The 18,648-nt window shown below is 39.4% G+C and overlaps 2 protein-coding genes across 3 annotated transcripts; both read left to right on the plus strand.

The window, feature by feature from the left end:
* Positions 260-12,611, plus strand: LOC109848569 (serine carboxypeptidase-like 13). The gene is made up of 14 exons (XM_020418128.1): positions 260-607; positions 1,109-1,248; positions 2,284-2,360; positions 2,428-2,550; positions 2,633-2,735; positions 2,956-2,987; positions 4,015-4,116; positions 4,861-4,953; positions 5,092-5,247; positions 5,382-5,453; positions 5,571-5,689; positions 5,770-5,883; positions 12,271-12,316; positions 12,394-12,611. Exons 1-14 carry the CDS (start codon positions 471-473, stop codon positions 12,475-12,477), a joined length of 1,398 nt encoding a protein of 465 aa, XP_020273717.1. The 5' UTR covers positions 260-470; the 3' UTR covers positions 12,478-12,611.
* On the plus strand, positions 12,697-16,929 carry LOC109849270. 2 transcript variants are annotated; one of them, XM_020419081.1, is made up of 4 exons: positions 12,697-13,706; positions 14,385-14,720; positions 16,288-16,803; positions 16,894-16,929. In XM_020419081.1, exons 1-3 carry the CDS (start codon positions 13,416-13,418, stop codon positions 16,771-16,773), a joined length of 1,113 nt encoding a protein of 370 aa, XP_020274670.1. In that variant the 5' UTR covers positions 12,697-13,415; the 3' UTR covers positions 16,774-16,803; positions 16,894-16,929. The 2 variants fall into 2 exon arrangements, with proteins under 2 accessions (XP_020274670.1, XP_020274669.1); XM_020419080.1 differs by lacking the exon at positions 16,894-16,929 and having other exon boundaries at positions 16,288-16,852.

Consider the following 18,648-nt stretch of genomic DNA (forward strand, 5'->3'; position numbering starts at 1 on the left):
AGAAAAATCTTCCTTTAACTTTGAGATTTTATCAAAAAAATCCCCTTTTACTTTGATATTTTATTAGAAGACCCTCTTACGAAATGTCACTTTTAAAGAGAGTTTTGATAGAATCTCAAAATGTCACTTTACTTAGAAAGCCCCCCACCCCACCCCACGTCACCTTTTTTTTTTTTTTTTTTTAGTTTTTTTGGGGGTGTGGGGGGTTTGGTTTTCTGATATTTAGCCTAAATAATAGTATCCAACCACACTGTCCGACACGGCAAGAAAATAGGTGACGCTCCTAATAGAATTTGTTTACTTCTCTTGAGCTTCGCGACGTTTCTCATCCGCCCCCAGCCTGGACCAAACTACGTCTCTCGGCTGAAAACTCTGCCTCCGTCACCATCGCCCCCGAGCCCCAGGCCATAGCTTTGTGCTTTTCTCGTCATAAACTGGAGGCAGCGAGAGCTTCATCACTCGACCTTATCATGTCCTCTCCTCTCAACCTACCGCTCGCGACTGCCATCCTATTCTCCCTGATGCTCTTGCCCCCTGCTCTCTCTGGAGTGAGCGTCACTCACCTCCCAGGCTTCACCGGCCCCCTTCCCTTTCAACTGGAAACTGGGTATGTATGTTTTCGGGTTTTATCGGTATTGGCCCCTTATAATCTTTCATACTTCGAGGGTTAGTCCTTCAGATCATTGAAATTGCTGTTTTAGGTCCATCAAATCTTAAGCTATTATGGAAAGTAGCCCCTTAACTTGCTATTTCAGCTCTTGATTGGAGGGACTAACTTGGTAACGACTTTAGAACTGAGAGACCTACTAGCAATTTCAATGGACTAATTTCAAAAAGCAGCTTAATATCTGAGGGACCTAATTGAAGTTTCGATGATTTGAGGTGCTGATTTCATAACATGAAAGATTGATTTAAGGAACTAACATCGAAAACAATGTATTTTATGATCCATTAATTTATTTGTATTGGCTGGTGTGTTGCCGACCTGACCCACAAAAAGACTCAGATCACAACCAATGACTTGGGTGTGTACCATACCAGCAGCACAGTAACTTGTTTAACCATTCAATTTTGATGTAGTTTTCTTGTTCTTTTGATAAAATTAAAGGTATGAGAGTATGGGAAACGAGGAGTTCTTCTACTATTTCGTTCAGTCGGAGAGAAACCCGAGAGAGGACCCGCTCATTGTGTGGCTCACTGGAGGCCCTGATGGTTGCTCTGCTTTGTGCGGTTTCCTCTTGGAAATTGGTAACCTTCCCCTCTCCCATTATTTATTTATGTTATTCCTTGCACAGAAATCAGTATCGATCTGTAATTGTTGTCGATATATAAAACTAAAAAAGTTCTTTTTCTGATAAGTGTATGACACAATGAGATTTTGGGCATTTTCACACGTGAACATATAATGATAATAAAAATAATTAATGTTACTTATTTCAGTATCTGTTATATGTGCCATAAATATTGTTAAATTTTCGTGGACATTTGTGGCAGTGGTAGAGTGGAGGAAAACCACCTCTACGTATGCAAAACAAGTTTTAAGCTTCCAAAATTTGAAAGATTTTCATATATAAGTTGTATGTAATTTGTTATAAATAATCGAAAATTGGTGTACTCTATGTATATTAGAGGGAGGGAGGGAAGTTCTTCCGGTTCTATATGCAATTAGAACAGTCTGTCCCTCTTTTGTCCATGGTCATGGACCAAGGGTCGAAAATGTATATTCATGCATATTTTTTTCTTCCTTTTTTGTCTTCAAAAATTTTCCAGTGTTTCTACTTGATCGTTTTTTGTGTATTATGTCAAATTGTTGGAATACTATTTTGGGTTTCCCCCCAAGACACCACCTTTAAAATAAAGTCATTATATAGAAGCCATTTTTAAAAGGGATTTGTATTGCAATCAGCCACCTTCCAGTCAATTTTTCATTGAAAAACCCAAAAATACCCTTAAAACACACATTCAAGACACATGCTTTGTTTAATTAATGTCTAGATCTGGTTAGTATACAAGTCATCTGCCTTGAACACGAGTTTATCGTTATTTTTGGGTTTTCATTTGACTTGGAGGTGGTTGATTGCAACATAAATCTCCTTCAAAGTCAGTTTATGTATTAATTGACATTCAAAAATGGTTTCTGTATAGTCACCCTATTTTTCGAGTATGGTAATGCTTTCATTAGTTATTGCATGTACTGTGCTGATGTTTGTTTAGCTTACAATAAAGATGCATACTTCCGTGAATCTTCCCGCTATGAGTTCCTTATATGTTTCGCATCCACAGGTCCTCTAAGGTTTATAATTGCAGAGTATAATGGCAGCTTACCATCTCTCATATATAATCCTTATTCATGGTCAAAGGTAACACCATATGCGAGGAAATTTAGCATTCGGCTTCCTTCTTGTTAACAACTTGTCCAATGTTTAGGTTGCCAACATTATCTTTCTTGATGCTCCTATTGGATCCGGGTTCTCATACTCAACATGTGCTAGCGATTATGAGCTCAATGACACAGTCTCGTCACTGCAAACCTGTAATTTTCTTATAAAGGTAAATTTATATCAAATTCTAAGGACAATTATGACTAACTAGAGAAAAGTCAAACTTATGATTGTTCTAACTCCATTTACAGTGGTACGAGAGTCACCCAGATTTCCTATCCAATCCTCTCTATATTGCGGGTGATTCATACGCTGGAAAACTTGTCCCATTGGTTACTCATGCAATAGTGACAGGTATAAGAGGATTTTGATTTTAATTATATAGTTTAAAATAAGACATAAAATGTTTTCTTTTGGCTCCTTGTCTTTAGATGTCATGGTTACAGCAATATAAGTTAGTGTCAGTAATGCCTATATGATGATTGTCAGATGTAACATAAAAATAGTTAGAAAATTTTATGTATCTTATCGGTTGGGGATACCAAATTTTTAATGCATTATGATTTGTGAGCAGGTGAACTATCACCATTATTCTCTAATCTCAAGGTATGTGCTTGCATTTTTCCCCTCGCAAATTACTTACTTTGATCGATAGCCTTTCTTTTATTTGACCTCACTGAATGTGTAGCCTTTTGAATGGTATTTTCGTTCATGTGTCATCTTCCTTTTGAATGAACTTATGAAATCTGTCATTAAATACTAAGTCTCATCATGCATAATTGCACATACTTCATTGACTGGTCATAAATCTATTGATCATAACTACACTTCCTCCAAGATCTTGAAATGCTTTCTGGCCTTCTAGCATGTTTGTAGCAAGCTAATCATTATTTGATCATGACCTTCTAAATACTATTTCTTGTGTAATTTCTGATTTTGAGAGGTTTTCATATTTCTTCCCTGAACCACTTGGCAAACAACTCCATTCAAGATCAAATTTTCTGAAGGTAGGCACTTACTCTTCCCTTAAATTTCTGGGGAATTTTCATAGTCGGATTTCCTATTGTTAGCCAGACTTGCTGCTAACTTTAATTTGTAAGTTCTAGGTCTGCACTATGGATGATCAAAGAAAAAGTGTGCTTGTTAAGCATGAGCCACCAAATGTTATCACCATTGCCCACCAATTAGTTCAGTCAATAAAGTCAATAACTTCCCTTCAACATTATCATTTGTATTTCTAATAGTACATATCATTAATCCTTCAGAGATTGACTTCACACAACTTTGAGACTTTGATAGTTGATGCCCATCATCTAGACAAGCACAAGGCTCCTCGGTCCGATGAATCTCATCCTGTTGCTCAATCTGATGTGAGACATAATCCCACAAGTCTAACTTTAGAATAAGAATACTTTTTGAAGGATAATAAAAAATTTAAAAGCATTTATATGCCATATTACATGAAGAATACCAAATTTAAAACTTTATCTCCTCCCTTTCATGTCTTCATTAGATTAATTGCAGAAATTATATATTGCTTTGTACAAACGAAATATACTTGGAGCTGGTGTGTCATGAAGAAAGAACAAAACCTTTAAACTTATTGATACTGAGCAGTTTTAGTTGGTTTCAGGGTTATATAATTGGCAACCCAATAACAGATAAATTATTTGACTCCAAGTCCCGGGTACCATTTTCTCATGGGATGGCAATTATATCAGATGAACTCTACAAGGTAACCTTTGTTATTTTATTAGAAACTATTTGGGTATTTCATCTCTACTGTAATGGAATACAATCAGAATGACAGATTTTTATTACTAGCCTATACTAAGTTGTTCAGCGCGCAAATGGGAAGCGTGCATGCTGCAAAACAAAACCATACAAGCATCACATTGGTACAACTTATACACAGTTGATCTAATGTCCTGCGAATAAAGTTTGGTGAGGGTTGAAAACACATGGGATATTTTGTATGCAATTTAGAATTGATTTTTATGAAACCTATTGATATTAAGAATAAATGCGGTAAAAAACTGATGTACTTTGAAATTGACATGACAAAATTGACATTAACAATTGTCAAAGGTCTTCTGCTACACCATAACTCCAAAGTTGTGGTGAGGGTTGATGGTCATAGTTTTATACTCTAGCATGCCCTTGCTGGTTGAGCATCCTTCTCAGATGACATTTGGACTTGAGAAGCGCGATATCTTTTTTTCTAATTTGCTTTAAATTTGTGGCCATTGGGAGTTGAACTTGGATTGCTCAGTCAAATGTCTTCCACTACACCAAAACACAGAAAGCTTTCTACTTCACGATTGGGGCTTGTAGTTTATACTCTAACAACAATATTCTTGGAAAGAAACGGAAAGATATTAATTTAATCATTTCATAAGTTGATAAAATCTTCAAGGGGATAGGATAAAATGTTCAAATGACGCATTTTTCCTTATCAAAGGTTTCCCTTCTTTTTCAGGAGATAAAGGAAAATTGTGCAGAAGAAGAAGACTATGATCACCCTAATCCTCAAAATTTACTATGTTACGGGGCACTTTCTGAGTTTAAAAAGGTTGGCATATATATATATACCTCAAAATAGAGGGGGAAAAGAGAAAAAGAAAAACAGTGAAAAGGATAGATAAATGGAAAGGAGTTTAACAACTTTATTCTCATTGTCTACGCGTGTGCATCTTTCTCTTGTATGCAGTTTTGTTCAGAAATTTACGATAAATACATTTTGGAACCCAAGTGTCCTCCGCCTTTTATGCAAAAATCCATAGTCACAACTAAGAGGTCACTAGGAGAGGAGCTATATAAAGATATCCTTCTACCATCACAAGCTCCCGATATGAAGTGTAGAACTGTAAGTCTTGATCCCTTGTTAGATTATGGACTACTTTATGTATATTTGCATATAAGCTGCACTAAGTCAGCTAGCAGCTATATAGTAAAGTATCTCATACTGATCCATTTTCATATCTCCTATCTTTTATACAGCAATATGCTCAATACCTGTTGGATTACTGGACAAACAATAGCGCAACAAGAGAGGCTCTTCACATAAAGAAGGTACAGACATCAAGAAATCCTATCTTAAAATTTCAAATTTTGTATGATTCCGGAATTGCATAATTGCAAATGTGTTAAGCTGAGACCTCACAAAAAAAATATATTCTTGAGTACTAGGGAAGTATACAAGAATGGGTGACATGTAATCGTAGCTTGCATTACACAATGAATATTCCTAGCACATTGGTGTATCATCATGATCTAATACAAAGAGGATACAGAGCTCTAGTATACAGGTATATCCCCTAAACTTAGCCCCTGCTGGAGTTATATATTGACTTCGATTTCAGCTGAAGTCTAAGACATTTCTATGCAGTGGGGACCATGATTTGGTGGCTCCGTTCAGAGGGACACATGCATGGATAAGGTCTCTCAACTTCTCCATCGTCGATGACTGGCGATCATGGCATGTACATGATCAAGTTGCCGGGTAAGTTGTTAAAACATAATCAATATTGTATCCATTTGTTATGTATTGCTATGTTATTTTGATATCAGTCCCTCAAATCTTTCATCTTTCAAGATTAGCCCGTCAAATCTTTGAAAACCGCCATTTGGTCCCCCCCATATTATATAAGTTGTTTGAAATTAGTTCCCCTACTTAAGGCCTCTTTGGATTAGGGGTAATATTCCTTTAACTTTGGGTGGAACTTCAGCTTTACCCATTTTAATACAAACTCAAACCTGACTCAGGGCAACAGAGAAGAACTTACATGTCGATTTTGGGTGCGACAGAGAGATAAAAATTCCTCAATTCTCAAAATATGAAGCAGGAAATAGAGAGAGGAAAACTGGCATGGTTTTTTTTTGGGGTGTGTGTGTGGGGGGGAAGAACCGAAAGCAAAATATCTCAACAAAGTGAAATATCAGCTCTTCCTCTCATCAGTTCTAGGACTGACTTGTCGAGGGAACCTACAAGCTATTACAAAACTATTTTATGTGGTTCGGCAACTTGCTTACGTCCACGGGGCAAGGAGGGGGGATCTACAATTAGAGAGAAAAAAATACAAATGGGTTTACAATCACACAACTCTCACAATTAAACCCTCAAATAGACTCCTTGCTTTTCCTCTCAAAAAAGGTCAGCCTCCAAAACTTTTTCTCTTCACGAAGCCCTAGGATTTACCCTGCTGCCACCCGAAGCCAACGAAGCCGCCTGCAGTTTTATTTCTCCTCATGCACGAAAAACAAAAACCTAGCTAAGTCGGTATTTATAAGAGAGAGCTGCTTTGCGTGGGCCGCCTGCTTGCTCTGCACCGCAAGTTGATTTTGATGGTGGGCCTCCCAGTTCACTTGATTGAGAACGTGATCTTTTCACGTGACCCCCACACGCCTTTCACAATTCTATCTCTTCACATGCGTTCACAATTCTCCACCTCGACGAAGTTTTCACAAAACTGAGCCGACACCAACCAAACCAAATGTTCCACTTGTTACGTCCAGTACGAAGTGAAACAATTCACAACAACGGACTAAATCCACAACAAGTCGAGAACCCAAATGAGAATGCAAACACTCCAAATGTCGGTATGAACCCATCAAATCAGTTGCATCATAAAGACTGCCTACGTATCCCCTTGCCTAAGGAATCAAGCCTCACGTGGTTCACCCAAATGGCCTCCAAAGACCTCAACATCGAAGAATGTTCAAAAGCTCCAAACAATGATCAAACTTGACACCTGAAACAATTTTGGTCAACATATCTGCAGGGTTGTCCTTTGTGTGGATCTTCTCCAATATGACATCACTGTCATCCAAAACATCACGAACAAAGTGGAATCTGACATCGATGTGCTTCGTGCGCGCATGATAAACCTGGTACATCGATGTGCTTCGTGCGCGCATGATAAACCTGGTTCTTCGCCAAATAGATAGCTAACATGCTATCACAATATACCCGAAGGGTTGCGCGCATGATAAACCTGGTTCTTCGCCAAATAGATAGCTAACATGCTATCACAATATACCCGAAGGGTTTCCTATGCAATTCCCAAGTTCTCCAATAATCCATGTAACCATAAAGCCTCCTTAACAGCTTCAGTCACCGTCATATACTCCGCCTCTATACTATAGAGCCACTGTAGACTGAAGTGTACATCTCCAACATGTCGGTGCTCCTGCCAATGTAAACACATATCCTAAAATAGACCGACGCTTGTCAAGATCTCCCGCATAATCTGAATCCACGTAACCAATACAATCTTGTCCTGTCTTCTCATTCTTCTGAAAAATCAAACCAACATCCACGGTACCTTTGATATACCGTAAAATCCACTTCACGGCCTCCCAATGACCCTTCTCGGGATCGTGCATATACCTCGATACCATGCTCACGACATGTGATAAATCTGGCCTCGTACACACCATCGCATACGTCAAGCTACCTACTACACTGACATATGGGACCTTCAACATATAATCTCTGTCCTCAATTGAAACAGACGACATACTAGCTGAAAGCTTGAAGTGGAGAACCAATGGAGTGCTAACTGCTTTTGCATTGCCATCATAGCTGAATTTCTTCAGCATCTTCTGCAAGTAATTCCTCTGTGTTAACTTTAACCTCCCATTCACCCTGTCTCTCTCAATCTTCATACCCAATATCTTCTTTGCTTCTCCAATGTCCTTCATTTTAAATTCGGATGACAACTCTTTTTTTAACTTTCTAATAGCTGAAGTATTCCTGGAAGCTATGAGCATATCGTCAACATATAACAGCAAATAAATATACTCACCATTCTATAGCTTGTGCATGAAAACACATGGGTCATATGGGCTCCTTGTGTACCCCTGGCTAATCATGAAGCTGTCAAATCTCTTGTACCACTGTCGTGACGATTGTTTCAATCCATAAAGAGATTTCTTCAGCTTGCAAACCAAATCTTTTTTTCATGCAGCTTTGAATCCCAAATGTTGTGTCATGTAGATCTCCTCATCTAAATCTCCGTGTAGAAATGTTGTCTTCACATTCATCTGGATCAAATCCAAATCCAGCTGTGCCACTAACGCCAATAAAATCTGAATCGACGAATGCTTCACAACGGGTGAAAATACATCGTTATAATCAATGCCTTCAAGTTGTGCATATCCCTTGGCAACCAATCTGGTTTTAAGCCGAATGTCCCCAATAAAAGATCCCTCCTTCTTCGCATATACCCATTTGTAACCAATAGCTTTCTCACCATTAGGTAGCTATACAAGTTCCTAAGTGTCGTTCTTCTGAAGAGATCGCATCTCCTCCTCCATAGCTTTCCTCCACCTGATCGAATCGGGGCTAGACTCTGCCTTCCTGAATGTGGATGGAACCATATCATCAACGATCTCCATTGATAATGCATATGCGACCATGACATCATTATACCTAGCTGGCCGATGAATCACCCTTCTAGGTCTATTCGCTGCAATAGACTCCTGAACATGACCCTGCTCCTGAGTCTCATAATCCACTATATCCTCTATCTGCCCAGCTGTCATCTCATCTCCTCCCAGTGTCACCTTTGTAGGAGTCTCGATGGATACAATGTTTTCTGAAGTGAGTGGAGTCACATCATCCTCTACCTGCTGCGATATCTCCCGAATCTGGTCTTCCTCCACCTGCTGAGAAACTTGAGGCTTCATCATGTACGTCTCGTCAAATGTGACATCCCTGCTAATAACTATCTTCTTGTCCTGTGGATCCCATAACTTGAAGCCTTTAAATCCATCTCTAAATCCCACAAAGACTGCTTTCCTCGCCTTCAGATTTAATTTACCATCACTGACATGGTAATAAGTAGGACACCCAAATATCCGAAGCGACTCATAGTCAATAGTTACCAAACCAGAGCAACGCTCCAACGGAGTCTTCCCCTGTATCGTAGTGCACGGCAACCTATTCACAAGATGGTTCGTATAAACCAACGCATCGGCCCAAAAGGATCTAGGCAATCCACTCTGCGTCATCATACATCGCACCTTCTCCAGCAATGTACGGTTCAATCTCTCAGTCACCCCGTTCTATTACGGTGTCTCTTGAACTGTGAAGTGTCGTCTAATGCCGTGATCCCGGCAAAACTGCAGAAACGGAGCACTTTTATACTCTCCTTCGTTATCTGAATGTAAAGTCTTCACATTTCTACCTGTTTGCAGTTCTATTTTTTTCCACTCTACAAAAATATCCAGGACCTCATGTTTATGCTTCATAGGGTATACACAATACCTCCTGGAATAGTCATCAATGAAAGTGACAAAATAGTTGGTCCCACCAAGTGATGTATGTTTGGAAGGACCCCAAACGTCTGTGTGAATGTAGTCCAATGTACATTGGGTATTATGAATAGCAGTCCAAACTTCACTCTCGTCTTCTTCCCAAGTACATAGTGCTCACATAGGTCCATCTTGCAGGTTTTCGTACTTTTTAATAGCCCATGTTTTGCCAATGACTGCAGGGACTTATCTCCTGTGTGTCCTAGTCTCATGTGCCATAATGTAGTAGTGTCCTCCTCTATAGTGATAGAAGCTATCAGACCCCCTGTAATTGTCTTGCCTTTCAAGTAGTATAGAAAGTTTTTCTTGACTCCTCGCATCACCATCATAAAACCCTTCGTGACCTTCGTTGTAGTATCCTCTAAGATCACCCGATAACCAGCTGCCTCCAAAGTACCAAGAGAAATAATGTTCTTCGTCAACTACGGCACGAACCTCACTTCTTTCAATTCCGTCACCACTCCGTCATGCATCCTAATCCGGACTGAACCAATACCACCAATAGGACATACGTGGTCATTTCCCATAAGCACGATATCCCATCTTTTCAGCTCCTCAAAGCTAGAGAACCAATCCCTCCTAAAACATATGTGATATGTGACTCCTGAATCCAACATCCACTTCGTGGAGTCGGCATAGCAAACCGACGGTAGTGCAGGGCACGAATAGCCCGAAGAATCTGACTCTGAATATTCATCAATAGCTTTTGTAACATCACTTCTGAAGCTTGTACAGCTTTCCCCTTGTTCTTCCCGGCTTTGTCCTTCAACTTTGGGCAGTCGATCTTCCAATGTTCATCTTCTTTACAAAAGCGACATTGATTTCTACCGATACTCTTATGACCACCTCTATTCTTCGATTTTGAGTGGTTGAACTGGCGGCAATTTGGATCACGGCCTCGAACTGCTAATGCATCTCCCGATGCCTTCTCGGAGGGTTCACCATCACTCTTTCTCAACTCATAATTCACCAAAGCTGATGTCACCTCCTTATAGCTAACAGTAATTCTTCTATTGATCATAGTGAGAACGAACGTACCGTAATCATCCTCGGGCAACGAACACAAAAGTAACATCGCATTGTCTTCATCCTCAACCATGATATCCACATTGGCCATATCTGAAAGTAGCTTCGTGAAATTGTTGACATGCTCCCTGATGAAAACTCCTCTCTTCATCTTGAATTGGTAAAACCTCTTCTTCAAGTGAAGCCGATTCTCAATGCTTTTCGTAAGATACTTCTCATTGAGTGTTTCCCACATTCTCTTCGTCGACGTCTCGTTCATTACGTCATAAATAAGATCCGGCGTCAAGCATGACCGAATAACTCCACAAGACCTACTATTTATCTTCTTCCAAACCTTGTCCTCAATGTCTTCGGGTTTTTCTTGTAACTCAAGAGTCTCCTTCAAATTCTGTGCATCCAATGCGTCCATCACCTGACACCTCCACAATCCGAAATTAATCTTGCCGTCGAACTTCGGGACATCAATCTTCGTGTTATTGATGCTCAGACTTTGTATCGCCTTCGTAAGAGACGAACCTGATGTGCTTGCTTCTCTCATGTTGTCGATCTAACTCTTCAGATATGAATCCTTCACCGAATCCTTCGAACAAGCCTCAAGCCAAATGGTGAATCCTTCGAACAAGCCTCAAGCCAAACCTGAAGCTCTGATACCACTTGTTGTGCGCAGCGGAAATTTCGGCAGCACCTCCGGTGCGCAAGGTGCACAACAAGAGATTAGATCACAACGAAATTCCTGTTTTACAAAGGAAACAAGAACCGAAAGCAAAATATCTCAACAAAGTGAGATATCAGCTCTCCCTCTCATCAGTTCTAGGACTGACTTATCGAGGGAACCTACAAGCTATTACAAATCACAGCAAGATAAACTATTTTACGTGGTTCGGCAAATTACTTACATCCACGGGGCAAGGAGGGGGATCTACAATTAGAGAGGAAAAAATACAAATGGGTTTACAATCACACAACTCTCACAATTAAACTCTTAAATAGGCTCCTTGCTTTTCTTCTAAAAAAAGGTCAGCCTCCAAAACTTTTTCTCTTCACGAAGCCCTAGGATTTCCCCTGCTGCACACCGCCCGAAGCCAACGAAGCCGTATGCAGTTTTATTTCTCCTCATGCACGAAAAACAAAAAACTAGCTAAGTCGGTATTTATAAGAGAGCTGCTTTGGGTGGGCCGCCCGCTTGCTCTGCACCGCAAGTTGATTTTGATGGTGGGCCTCCCTGTTCACTTGCTTGAGAACGTGATCTTTTCACGTGGCCCCCACACGCCTTTAACAATTCTATCTCTTCACGTGCGTTCACAAGGATAGGATAGTAAAGTAATCTCCATAATTAAGCACCAACTCAAACATGATTAACATGGATGGATTTTGTAACTGAGGGGCTAATTTCAAAAGTATTGTATGATTTAGTGACCTAATAGCAATTTTAATGATTGTGTGTGGGTGTGATGGGGTTTGGGGGGGGGGGAGACATGAAAGATTTGAATGGACTGCTATCGCTATACCGAAAATATTAATAATCTGTTTATCGTATTTGTCTTAGATATACAAGAAAGTTTAAGGACGATTTGACGTTTGCAACGGTAAAGGTAAGAAGCATTCTTAAGCATTACTTCAGATTTTCATCTCAAGGAGTATTACATTGTACCTTTCATTGGTTATGTAGAATGCTGGGCATACTGCAGCTACATACCAGCCAGAGAATTGTTTGGCTATGTTTGAGAGATGGATATCGCACGAGAGCCTATGATATACATATGCCATATGGGTTACCTCCACAAGAGGACTTTAATTTGTTTATCTTCAAGTGCCTCTTGGATCAAAAAGTAAAGTTGTGGATTTATTTTAGTTCACTGTTACATTATCAATTTGTCGAATTGTTTTAAAAGAAAATTTGTTATAAAGGGGGGGGGGGGGGGGGGCTACAAGCACATGGATGAATGATATTGCATTAAGTCATGCATTTCTGATCTAAAGATAACAAAGTAATAATGGAAACCGAAGCCAATAACCATAACTAAAATGTTTATGTGAGACTGACACGTTGAAACCTAAGCATTCTCACCATCCGATAATGTACACTTCGGGCATTCGACTCGAACTGATGCGCAAGCCGTTGCCCCAACTTTCTTGTCCATCTGTTTTAAGGAATATTCCTTCTTCCAGCATTTTATTAATTCTCTATTATTTTCTTAATTTAAATATCTCATATTATGGATTTAGACGAATCTGTATCATTTTAATTTTTGGTGAGAGAAACTTTTACGACTGAGATTTCTACGCTGTGATTCTTTCTTCTTCTTCTTTTTTTTTTTTAATTTTACGTTCAAAATTTATCGGATGGGATGGGTACCAATTATATGCAGAAAAGAACAACAAAAGAAATAAGAAAATAAGAGCCAAGTACAATTTGAAGAAGGTCAACTCCGAAATGACTCCCATGCAAAATTCTGAAATTTTCTCCCTCAAACATAGCCACATTTTGCGAGTCCACGCCACCCATGAACCAAGGACGTCCCTCCCAAACTCTTCCACAAGCTACAATTAAGGAAACAACAAATCATCTCTTCTTCTTCCCCAAACTAATCCTCAAAACTTTATCCCAACTTTTAATTCTTATAATTAAAACAGTGTCTCTCGCGACTTACCTCCTCATATACACGTACCATCAACTGAAATATTTCACCAATGAGAAAGTTGTGCCCTAACCTAGACCGTGAAGACGGACTTGACACGGTGCTGGAGGTGCCGATACCCGACGAGATGCTAGCGAGTATTGGGAGCACGGCGTCGGCGAGGTGGAAGAACATGCAGGCGTGGCTCAAGACGCAGGCCTTCGACAAGGCCACCGAAGGGCCGTCGCCCGTAGGGAAAAACACCGAAATACAACTGCTGCTTAACGTCGTTGGTGTGCCGCTCATTCCGTGCCCTGTGCCTTTCGATCAGGCTTTCAGCAAGTCAATCCGTGATTGCTCCGTTGTAAGTTCTAAATTCGTTTTCATTCGATCGAATAAATGTTCTTCTAACTGTGATAAATTTACTATATGTTCACATAGTTCCATCTTTAATTTGCAAATAGACTTCGTTGGTTAAAATTTCCGACTCTTAATTTTATCCTCGGTAGGCTTACTATTTTCACAAGAGGCAACTTCTGCCAAAATTTTAATTACCAGGACAAAAGAGTTCAAAAAAAATAAAAAATTTTAAAACCAAGGGTGTCTATCTGGCAACAACGGAACTACGAGGATAGCATATAGCAATACTATAAAGGTGTTATATGTACGATTTATCCATATTTATGATGATAATTTTGATACCGCGAGATTCTACATTGTAGGCAATATCGATCTGCCAAAACTACATGAAATTTTCTAGTCACATGTAGTCTCATTGTTGCGGATAAACCCCCTAGGTTAAATTTTATTGACTATTTTATCCTCAGATATACGCCCATTAATTTGCACCCAGAGAGACAGTATCTTCTGTCAAATTTTCGCTAAGGGTGAAAGAGGTAAAAAAAAAAAAATAGCTGCAAGGAGTCTATCCGCAACAAATTAAAGAAACTGCGAGAGCAGCAGTAAGTACAAAACAACGATGCTACATATATAGGGTCTATGCGCAATTAACCCAAACTGTTGTTATGATAATTTAATACAGCAAGCTTCTACGGCCAAATATATCCTCCAACAATACATCGCGGCAACAGGGGGGCAGGCTGCTCTACAAAATCTGAGAAGCATGTATGCGATAGGGACGGTGAAGATGAGCGCGTCGGAGTTCCACATGGGAAACCAGAGCGTGGCGACTAACGGACGGGGGGAGATCGGAGGGTTCGTGCTGTGGCAAAAGACTCCCGATCTCTTCTACTTCGAGCTCATCATGGCTGGCTGCAAGATGAGCGCGGGGAGCGACGGTAAGGTGGCCTGGAAACAATCAGCCGAGCAGTCGCACGTGTTGCGGGGCCCACCTAGGCCGTTACGACGGTCACTGCAGGTACACATTTAGGGGGTGTTTGTTTCCATGAAAGTGAGAAGTAAAAGTGAGAAAATGACTCGCTTTTATCACTTTTAGATGTTTATTTTATTGAAAGTACATATAAAAGTGAAACACAAAAATTCTGCCAGGTAAGATTTAATGTATATGTTATTTCTCTTAGAAAAGTGCCGATGTCATATGAAAGTGGAGCGGGGACCACTTTAATCAATTAGAAAATAATTTTTAATTAAATCTCTTCAATTTTGCAAATAGTGCCTGATGATTTCTTTTCTTCTATAGACAATGCGTACCGAACTTTCAAAGTTGACTTTATTTTTTTTAGACCTCTCTATATTAGTCCCTTGAATTCTTACTATTTGCTCCTTTGTCCTCAAATTACTACAATTGCTACACACAAAATATAAAATGTAAAAACATCATAACCGTAAGACAAGTATTGGATGGTAAGATAAAGAAAACTTTACAAATAATTTATTTTTGTTAAACAAATAAAAGAGTAATATTATCTAATGAATAATACTCACATTCAGTTCATATATTTGTAGCTTCCAAAAGACCATTAAAACGTAATATGATTTTATAATAATAAGTAAATAAAATGATGTTGCCACTTCATCTTTACTTTACTACTTTCAATAACAATTTGGCTTTGTAAACAAATAATGTATTTCACTTGCATGCTGACGTGAATACACTTTCTCACTTGCAAAAAAAAGTGACTTTCACACTTTTTGTTAGCCAAACATCCACTTAACTCCAATTAGTTAGTTAGTGCAGTGTTTGGTAAGCTGCATAGATAGCCTTCAGTTTTAGTTACAATGCAGTTGTCATTTATATATGACTAAAATATTGCAACCGTTATTGCATGCAACTATAGTTATAATCAAGACTGTTATGAGGATCCTTGCAAGTACCAATCTAATTTAGTTCATTTAATGTATTAGTGATTATTAATCTTAATCTATATATGGGGTACATATAATGGTCAGAGTCGGATATTTTCTAAAAACGCTTTTAAGCATTTCTCTCAAATATTTAAAAACTAAACCAAAAAAAAAAACATAGTTTAGTCGTCATGATCAAAGGTGTATATACCTATATAATAGAGCAAGATGATATAGTGTAGAGCTAGTGCTACAAAGGAACTATATATTTGCAATTAACCTTCTATTTAATATAATTTGAATAAGAAATCTTATTTTTATTTAGAATAGTACTCAGAAATTCATGTCATTTTTACTTTATAACCATAATGAGTTAGTAGTGCTCATGTAGATTACTCTTTGAAACTTATTTTCTCTATAGTTTAATTTTGACAGATTGATCCTCTGAAATCGAACGTCACTAGATATTTGTGATAGATAGACTTTGTGCTATTATCTTCACACCTCACTTTGTTATTGTCTGCTAAATCTGGCAAAATCAAGCTTCAAAGTTTTCATCTATCAAAATCAAACTACGAAGATAGTTATTCCAAATAGTGCAAATATTGTTTAACTTCTTAAAGAGTCTTACTTAATCCTTAAGCACAAAACACTCTCTAATATACAATGCCCACCCTTAGGGTTTGGATCCCAGGGCAACTGCCAACCTCTTCTCTGAAGCAGTTTGTATCGGCGAAAAGATAATCGACGGTGAAGAATGCTTCATCCTCAAACGTGAAGCCAAACCTGCAACATTAAAAGCCCGAAGCGCATCAAATTTTGACATAATCCACCACACAATGTGGGGTTACTTCAGCCAACGCACTGGCCTCATCATCAAGCTCGAAGATAACCACCTCCTCCGAATGAAGGCAGGACGACGAGGTGAGAGCATATTTTGGGAGACGAGCATGGAATCTGTGATCAAAGATTACAGGTATATTGATGGGATCAATATTGCTCATGGCGGAGAGACTGCAGTCACATTGTTTAGGTATGGAGAAGGGTCTATTAATCATAAGAGGAAGTTGGAGGAGGCGTGGACTATTGAAGAGGCTGATTTCAATTTGTGGGGGTTGACTATGGACTGCTTCTTGCCTCCTTCTGACTTGAAGAAGGATGATTGAGCATTTGCCGTCATGATTGTAGATCTTCGTGTATGCTTTTTGGTAGAAATGTATTTTTAACCCTAAACATATTATTTTACTCTATTTTCCCTAATCTCCAGTGTTTAATTTGTTGTGCAGGTATCAAATATTTGAGATGTCGTAATTCTGGAAAAGAGATTAAATAATAATAGAATAAGATAATTATTCATCTACGCATTTATCGATGTATATGTACTACTTATTCCTTCATTTTTCTTTTGTTAGTTTCAAATGCATGATTTTAAAGATTAAGCATTCAGATTAATAACTATCTAAACATGTGCATATTATTCATAATTAGCATGATGAATAATAAATAAAGTACAGAAAGATTAGGGCAAAATGTTTCCACTTACATGTATACATTCGAACGCGTGACTTCTCTCAAGTAGATTAGTCAGAAGTGAAGAAATTTCTACATTGTAACTTCTTGTGTAGGTACCAAATACTTGTGACCATGTAATTTTGGAAGACAACAAACAGTAGGAGAAAAAAAATATCTAACTACCAATTTATCAAGATATAATATTTTGTGTTATTTTTTTTTTCTCCTCTTTGTTGGGGAGAAACCCCTATGCCGAGATCCAACCAAATAGCCGAAAGAGATAAACCAACACACCAACAAGAGCACAAACAATAAAACATCAGATTTTACGTGGTTCGGCGAGATGCCTACGTCCACGGGGCAAGGAGGGGGGAGTTTTCACTATTAGAAATCAAGAGGAACAAACTAGGGTTACAAATCTCTCATAAATCCTCAACAAATCAACTCTCAATCTCTCCAATTGCTCCTAGAATAGAAGCCCAAAGAAAACTCATTTCAACAGCTCAAAACACTTGTCTTACAAACCCTAGAAAACACCCATTGTGTATTTATACAAGTCCAAAACGAAACGGGTCTGGAAACAAAACTCAGCCCAAAACCCGCATCGCGGTCGACCGCAGCGCCATGTGCGGTCGACCGCAGCGCCATGTGTGGTCGACTGCGAAAAGTCCAGAGGCTCACCCAACTCTCTGGACCAAATGCGGTCGACTGCCGCTCCATGTCCGGTCGACCGCCCAATATCCAGAGCCAAAAATCCATCTGCGTGCACATTTCGGTCGACCGCAGCTCCACTGTCGGTCGACCGCCAGACGCTCAAAAGCACTCCTTCGACTTTTTCAGCGGTCAACTCCATACACTCGTCGAATCTACAATTCTCCACCTCGAATCTACAATTCTCCACCTCGGCGAACGTTTTCCCAAAACTGAGCCGACACCGACCAAACCAGTGCCTCAACTTGTTGCATCCAGTACGCCATGGCAACGGACTCATGACAACAGACCCCATCTATAACATGTCGAGACCCAAACGGGAGTGCGAACACTCACCCCAAAACAACTGTGTTTACTCACCAAATCGGCTGCATCATAACTGACTGCCTACGTATCCTCTCCAAGAAATCAAGCCTTCACGTAGTTCACCAAATGGCCTCCAAAGGCCTTCAGTCCAAACTACGGCTGATAGCATCATCAACGACCCCAAACTGAAGCGATCCAAACACCTCCACCTGAGGTGAAAAAATGACCGTATCCAAGCTATATCCACCAGCTGCACTCGAATCTAACAACTCGTCATCCACATCCATATCCAAATGACTCCCACGCTATGCCACCTCAGCTGAAAAACCCAATAATGCAGAATGACCTGGAGTATGTGGAGTAAGCTCCACCCAATGTGGAGTAGCATCACTCTCCACCCGCTGGGTATCCCTCTGATCTGATCAATACTCTCTACCTGCCAAGAGTCCAAAGTGACAAAACTGCTCAGACCAAACTCAGAAGCTCCTAACTGATAGCCGAATGAACTCCTG

This window comes from Asparagus officinalis, chromosome 7 (genome assembly GCF_001876935.1).
Source record: "Asparagus officinalis chromosome 7, Aspof.V1, whole genome shotgun sequence".
Taxonomy (NCBI): domain Eukaryota; kingdom Viridiplantae; phylum Streptophyta; class Magnoliopsida; order Asparagales; family Asparagaceae; genus Asparagus; species Asparagus officinalis.

Bases quoted from the DNA above. Each gene is read 5' to 3' on its own strand.
- LOC109848569 (XM_020418128.1), top strand. From the start codon at position 471: ATGTCCTCTCCTCTCAACCTACCGCTCGCGACTGCCATCCTATTCTCC. The intron at 5,454-5,570 runs GTACAGACATCA...CTTGAGTACTAG, and splicing joins AGGCTCTTCACATAAAGAAG to GGAAGTATACAAGAATGGGT. The intron at 5,884-12,270 runs GTAAGTTGTTAA...TATTTGTCTTAG, and splicing joins GTACATGATCAAGTTGCCGG to ATATACAAGAAAGTTTAAGG.
- LOC109849270 (XM_020419081.1), top strand. From the start codon at position 13,416: ATGAGAAAGTTGTGCCCTAACCTAGACCGTGAAGACGGACTTGACACG. The intron at 13,707-14,384 runs GTAAGTTCTAAA...AATTTAATACAG, and splicing joins CAATCCGTGATTGCTCCGTT to CAAGCTTCTACGGCCAAATA. The intron at 14,721-16,287 runs GTACACATTTAG...GCCCACCCTTAG, and splicing joins CGTTACGACGGTCACTGCAG to GGTTTGGATCCCAGGGCAAC.